The sequence below is a fragment of the Chenopodium album genome, chromosome 10 (assembly GCF_948465745.1).
Source record: "Chenopodium album chromosome 10, dcCheAlbu1.1, whole genome shotgun sequence".
In the NCBI taxonomy this organism is placed as follows: Eukaryota; Viridiplantae; Streptophyta; class Magnoliopsida; order Caryophyllales; family Amaranthaceae; genus Chenopodium; species Chenopodium album.
The window spans coordinates 7406300-7413884 of record NC_137843.1 but is presented as its reverse complement, the minus strand read 5'-3'; the positions used below and the strand labels follow the sequence as shown (position 1 = coordinate 7413884).

The following is a 7585-nucleotide window of genomic DNA, read 5'->3' as shown; positions in this document are numbered from 1 at the left end:
TGGCCTGTCTCGTTAAATTTTACTGGCGGCATCTTTCCTTGGAAATTTATTTGTAAGCATTTCACTACAGCTGCAAACGTACTTGTACTCTCTGTACAAGCTATACAGGTACATGGATGGCTGTCTCTTGCTATATCAATTGTCATTGTTGTATTGGGTATTCTTAATATGAAAACATGGTGGTGCCATACATGTATGGTTATCGGTTGTGTGATGCATATTTGGAGTATAATATATGCTTGGATCATTGGATAATTTGCATAAACACTCTGTATGTTACAAAGTGGAGATAATAATGAACACGATTACTGTGTAATACTTCTTCATGGTGCTCGTGTTATTGCTAGGGTTGACTTGTAAAGTTGTATATTTATTTACCAGACAGTTCCTAGCTCAATGAAGTAAGCTTGGGTTTAGATCTTAAAGTAGCGACTTTGAAATCAGTTGTTGAACTGGGTTTGTCTATATGATTTTTAAAGGTATTTGTTATCATGGTAGCTCTTAGGTGGATCAATTTTCAAACCTCTCTTTTTCTAAGCATGATCCTTGTATTGGATGTTTTGCGTAGAATTGTAGAAAATGTTTGAGACGTTGTGTAGACTTTTTACGACCTTGTGACGTTTTTTAGATTTAATAAAACCAGTAAGTGTGGATATTCTATCAACCCGTCCCCATATCTCATTTTCATCATTACTTTGGAAGTCATGTAACTGTATTAAATTTAGCGAAAAATCAACCAGTCAACCATTGGTCCTGTCTGCTATCTTTGCTCCGTGTTGTACGGTATATGTATATTAAGTAATGGTCACGTCCATGTAGATCGAGTTCTGGTGGCTCGAATTTATTCTATTGGATTCGATCGAGTTTTATGGCGATCATGTTCACAGCTACTAGTATCGGATATGGTAATCTAAAGATTACACTATTATAAGAGGCGAACCAATCCGAACAGTACAGTGTTTTCATAAATTGCATATACCAAAGAATCAAAGATATTTGTCTAATCCAGACTAATCCTCTCGGGTGGGCAGGCAAAGCAAGACAGCATTTTTAAATTGTAAAGCACCTTACTGTTTGCTTATCTTTGGCTTTTTATGTTCGTCTTGTGGTTGTGATTATCCTCTCTTTAAAATATGGCCTTTTGGACTTTAATTAATGTGAGTATACACTTTAATCCAACGTCAAATAATTGTTGCTTTATAGAAATAATTTTAATTTTAATTTTAATTTTAATACATGTTTAGATTACTTAATGTAAGCATAATAGTATAACCTAGTTTTAGCCTAGATCTATGGAGTTAATTACTTGCTAATTGCCACAGCTAAACTTTATAAATATCTCATAACTATCAAGTTACCGTTTTGACTTTCATTAACTTTTCAACTAGCTTTTCAGTATAATGTCCTTACAATTGTACCAGTGCATGTACTATATTGTGAGCTGTGACATACCAAGTTGTCCAAGTTGCCATATTTTTTTTTTATTTTTTTTATTTTTTAACAAGAAAAGTAAGATACATGAAAGAGATTAGGTACGTGTTGTTGTAAAACCGTGACCTAATCTATCAAAGAGTTAAAAATAAGAAAATTTACTATTTAGAACAGATCTATATCTTGATGAGTCGGAGTTGAATAGGCGAGAGAGGCAACATAATCTGTTGCTCGATTCCCTTTCCGATAGATATGTCTTGCTTGAAAGCTCGAGAAAGAATCCAAAATAGCCTTGACATCTGGCATAAAAAAGATGAAGTTTCCATGGATAGTTGAAATGCCCTGCAAAATATTAATAACTGTTATATTATATGTCTTTATCCTCTTAATGTTCACCCGAATTTTCTTTTTATTTTGTCTCTTTTAAGTTTGTTTCTCATAGATTGGCAGTCATCACAAATGGTCGTAAACTTAACTTGTAAAGGACCGTGATTGTCAGATGGAAAGCAATTAAGCAATTACGGTAGATTATGTCTAAAGAACCTCACGTAGTCATGCCGGACACTTGTATTACATTCGTCTGTTTTTTTTTTCATCTAGTCCCTCCAACAACAACAACAACAAAAAAAAAAAAAAAAAAAAAAAAAAAAAAACTTTATCTTAATAGCACTAACAAAAGGAGGTGAGAATTAAGGGATAGTTCTAGTGGTTAGAGCTTTCCTCCCAATACCTGTAGATCTTGTGATCAATTTTCATCACTCACTCTTCTGACTCTTTAAACAACAAAAAAAAAAAAAGAAGTAATTCTATTGCTACTGTGCTATACGTACTCATATAAGTCATATTATTACAATCTTATTTTTTGCATGTGTGCACCCCACTTGTATAGTTGTACTATATGCATTAAATTGGCAAGGACTCTTTTTGTAACTTTGATTAAGATAAATGTTCATATCGTCTTCAATCAAAGTGGAAAGAAAAATTAATTTCACATGGCTTAATTAATTGCATGAAGTATCACAATCTATGTAGTTATATCACCATGTTGCAATCTACTATCTATACCAAATTTACAATTACCATATTCTTCTCTTATAAAAAGCATACTTTACATTTTCTAGAATACATTTATATAATAAGTCCGAGCTAGGTTTACAAATGCTAACAATGACATTGACTCGATACAACTTCGCAAAATTAAGTCATTTATTTACTAAATTTTCAATTTCATTATTAGATTTTCATTTAAAGGCTAAATTTTGAATCTTTTCATTTAGAGACCTTGTACGATCGTCTACCTTACATATGCCCGGAAGTCAAAATCAACTTTAATACAAGTCCCAATAACTTCTTCTCGGGGATGTGCAATAGATTTTCAAATGCAGTCTATGAAATATGAATTGCTTGCAACTTGCAATCAAATGCTTTTGTTTTTTAGGAGTTGACTAGGACAATTATGCTAAAATAAATTCTCCTTCAAAAAATACACCTAATACAAAAATTAAAGTTGACCAAAAATACAAAACAGGAAGAGTATTTTAACTATACATTCTCAGAATTGGACAAACTACACAGCAATACTGTAATTACCTGAGAAGAAAGAGGAAGAATTTGCAACACATTTTCTCTCAATTTTCCCTCTCTTCCTCTCTTTCTCTCTCCTCCGTGACAGCTACTACCATTGCAGAACTTGGTTGAAGAACAAATTCATATGTAAACCAAATTCTGAAGTAAAAAAACCCCGGAATTTAAAATGGGTAATTTGATGGGTTGCTGTTGCTTTGGAAGATCCACCACCCCAGATTTACTCCCTGAAATTCTCACTCCTAATACTTCTTCAGGTACTCCCTTTTTCTCTTTCTTTTGCAATTCTTCATTTTAAATTCATAAAGTTTTCATCTTTTTTGGTGGGTGTTTACCATTTGTTGATATTTTTATTTTCTGAAACTTTGGTCTTCAAATTTGTTGTTTATATGAAGTTAATTTCTCAATCCTGCATTAAAATAAATGTGATTTTGATTTTTGATATTTACAGGAATTTCAGCTAGAAATGCATCAGGAAAAGGGTATTCAGAAAGCAGTAGTTCAGGATATAGTGGATTTTCCTTTGGAGATCAGCTTAGTATTGGGGAAACATCACCCAGTGGAGAATTATTGGAAAAACCCAATTTAAGGATTTTTAGTTTTTCAGAATTAAAGAATGCTACTAAGAATTTTAAGGCTGAAACACTTCTGGGTGAAGGAGGGTTTGGGAGGGTTTACAAGGGTTGGATTGATGAGAAGGGCAGTGTGACTTCTAAAAGTGGGTTGAAACTTGCTGTGGCTATTAAGAAGTTGAATTCTGAGAGTATGCAGGGTTTTGAAGAATGGCAGGTAGTCAATTCATTTTATGTCATCCTACATTTTTCGGTTTTGATTTACACAGTTCTGAGGCCTAACTATAAGCATTGGATATGTTCGTAAAATGAATGTAATATTTGTTTAGGAATGCAGGACAAAATCACATGTCTGAGTGGTGTTATTAATGTTTTGCTGATGTCCTGATGCTTATTGTTTCTGCTTTTAGCTTCTTTTAGCTGGCTGCCTGGCTAACTATGATTATCATTCAGTCACTAGGAGTTCTAGATGCTACAGTTGGGAACCAGTATGAATTGCCATCTGAGGGTGAATAGTAAAACCTAGGATTAACTGTTAAATTGGTTCTTTTTGTGATGATGCTTCTAGGGCTGTACACAGTTTGGTCTGGACCATAACCAAACCAGACCTATGCAGTTTGGTTTGATTTACGGTTTGTAAAAATACAGTTTGGTTTTGATTTTTTTGTAAATACGGTTTATGGTTTGGTTTGGTTTTTCAAAAATTATAAACCAAACCAAACCGTAAACCAGTAAACCGTATTTTAATATTTATATAATTTTTAAATAAGTTAAAATAATTATTATATATTATAAAATAACTAAAAAAAATTAAAAAAAAAAAACAAACAAAAACATTAAAAATCAAAAGAAAACTATAAGTGTTACTGTGTTAGCACTTGATTAGTTGATAGTCATATTTATTATAACTTTGTAGTACAATTTAATCCCTTTGAGCTAATTAATTAAACTTTATTATAAATTTAATAAGTATTATTTGACAATTTTTAGGAAAAAATGTCGTCTCATTATAAATTGCAAATCAAACCGCACCAAACCGTATTATTACGGTTTGGTTTGGTTTGGTTTGGTTTGAAAAATTAACCAAACCGTATTTTGTGGTTTGGTTTGGACTCAAATCACACCAAACCAGACCATGTTCACCCCTAGATGCTTCTATGTGTTGAATTTCAAAGGAATAGTACTTACGATATGATTTATTGATTGTGTTTAACTAGCTTTTGTTTAATTGTAAAAACTTTAAGAGGTAAAGAGTAAAAGTTATAGTTAGGACTTTTGCATCAAATAGGAAAGAAGATACTTACCTCTTGGATAGTTGGTAGGTTAATGGGGAGGCAGTTGGTGTTGTCCCCCTCTTCTTTTGTGACTTTAGATCTTTATGCATGATGTTGCTAAGGTCTATTTACTCAAGTTGCGGTTTTATAATTTTTTTTTATCAGCATTTCTTAGTCTTGACGACTGAAATTTGATTTGTTAGTCTTCAGTAGTTGAACAAAAACTTAAATCTTGGTATCATCATCGTAAAAGTTAGGTTATTATAAATACTGATCAGAATTAATATTTGACATTGTCAAATAATCATTGCTACAGTGCTGATAGTTACTAGGCGGCCTAATTACGCATGCATACGTTAGAAGTCATGTAAAAAGATATTAGTGACCATTTCTTAACACTTTTAACAGCTAATAATTGTTCTTTTGAAGTATTAAATGAATTAAGATGGTTTAGCTACCCTGATGCCAATGTTGGCCACCTTATGCTGATAATATACAGCAGAAGAATTTGGAAGAGGCTTCTGCTTTAAGTTTTACCGCAGGGATAAGGGCTTCAAACCAACCATTAAATTGCTCATATGCCACCTTTTTTTGTCAATTTGTTTAATAAAATGAAGAAGAGAGATTCATAGTTAGATGGGGGGGGGGGATCTGAGCATGTATCTAGCTGATGAATAGATATGATCAGGCAATCAGCAGGACAACCATCATCATAATGCATCAGGTTTTGTTTATAGTTAATTCATCTGACAGGAAAACCTTTCCTATTGGGGTCGTGTCTTATTTGCTGCTTCTGCTAAAAAATGCAGTCGGAGGTGAACTTCTTGGGAAGGCTGTCCCACCCCAACCTGGTTAAATTGTTGGGATATTGTTGGGAGGATAAGGAATTGCTTCTTGTGTATGAATACTTGCCGAAAGGAAGCTTGGAAAATCATCTATTCAGAAGTAAGTTTGAAGAGATTGATTGTCGATAATGCTATGCTTTTTAAGAAAAAGCTAACTCTCTATTAATTTATAGGGAATACCAACGTGGAACCACTCAGCTGGAACAGGCGGATGAGCATAGCTTTGGGAGTAGCTCGTGGCCTAGCCTTTCTGCATAATTCAGAAAAACAAGTGATATATAGAGATTTCAAAGCTTCAAATATACTTCTTGATGTGGTATTGTGGACGATTATATACTGTTTTCTTTATAATAGCTTGGCTACTGTGGTAATATGTTTAAATGCTCTGTAGTAACTACTAGTAAGTAGTAAGACAATGAGAATTAAAGGAAGCAGTGTGTAGCTATGACCTCATTACTTAGGCTGCATAACTTTGTTTTATCAGAAATCATCTTAAATCTCTTCTACTGATGTGAGAATTTGGATTATTTTATTTGACACATATGCCTTGTATCTCTGCAAACAAATGATGTATTTACGTTAATATATTTGACATGGATAAACAATTCTGTTAAAAGTTTAAGCTGCACTATTATTACTAAATTGTCATGTTTGTCTGGAAATCGCTTGTAATGTTCATTCATCTGTTCCCTTTTTACATGACTGCAGAATTATGATGCAAAGATATCAGATTTCGGTTTAGCTAAACTGGGGCCATCTGTTGGAAACTCACATGTGACAACCAGAGTCATGGGCACCTACGGGTATGCTGCTCCAGAGTATGTTGCAACAGGTAATATTTCTTTGTGTATCTACATGTGACAGCTCTGTTCACATAACCGGCCTTATATGGCTGAAAGCCTGAACAGAATATATTTTTTGCTTTTTTCTGAACTTAAACTTGCATTTTGCTGAAAGTATTTGTACCCAATGTTCCTCAGGTCACTTGTATGTGAATAGTGATATATATGGATTTGGAGTTGTGCTGCTTGAGATGTTAACTGGGTTGCGAGCAGTTGATTTGAACCGACCAAAAGGGCAGCAAAATCTTGTAGAATGGATGGGGCCTTATCTCTCCAACAAAAAAAAGCTGAGAATCGTCATGGATTCACGCCTTGAAGGTCAATATTCGCTCAAGGCAGCATTTGAGTTGGCTCAACACACTTTAAAATGTCTCCGCACTGATCATAGAACTCGCCCTAGCATGAAGGAGGCGGTAGAAGTGCTACAAAAAGTTGAAGCCATCAAGGTCAAAGAAAACAGAGGACGCGCTGGAGAAAAATCTCCATCTAATGATAAAAACTCTGATAATTCTCGACGTTCTCCTTACCATCCACGACACCATGATCCAAGGGCAGGGATGGGATCTCAGTCACCGAAGGAATGGTAAAACTGCAAAATACAGTCTAAGACGAGGTTTGCTCAAATCATGTTGTAAATTGTTTGGTTAATGGATATGTGGCTAATTTATGAGATAAAAGCTACTCGCCCTGCTTATCTACAAGCAATTAATTGATTGTTATTTAGTTTGCCTAGTCTTCTAATTCAGCTTCATTTTGTATATCCAGTGACTTTCATATGATTACATGATTCAAGGATTAGTTGTGAGTGTTTTTGTTTGCATAAAAATACCATGACAAAGAAGAAATTAAACTTTGAAGTTAATCACAACATGCATGATTGAGATAAGTTTGCTTCCAAATGTCTTGAATTATAGGCTTTGTAATCAACTGTGATCACCCTGTTAAGGATATCTTAATCTGCCGTGCCATTTCAAAAGAGCATGATAGGTGTGTTGGAGCAACCTGATTAATTACGTCGTGATGGTTAGTTGAGATAA

At 33.9% G+C, this 7585-nt stretch overlaps 1 protein-coding gene across 1 annotated transcript; it reads left to right on the top strand.

Annotated features, from left to right (window-relative positions):
- Positions 1-2986: 2986 nt before the first annotated feature.
- On the top strand, positions 2987-7356 carry LOC145563351 (putative serine/threonine-protein kinase PIX13). Its single transcript, XM_081623796.1, has 6 exons — positions 2987-3272; positions 3467-3804; positions 5671-5806; positions 5880-6022; positions 6415-6538; positions 6687-7356. Exons 1-6 carry the CDS (start codon positions 3185-3187, stop codon positions 7133-7135), a joined length of 1278 nt encoding a protein of 425 aa, XP_081479922.1. The 5' UTR covers positions 2987-3184; the 3' UTR covers positions 7136-7356.
- Positions 7357-7585: the final 229 nt, after the last annotated feature.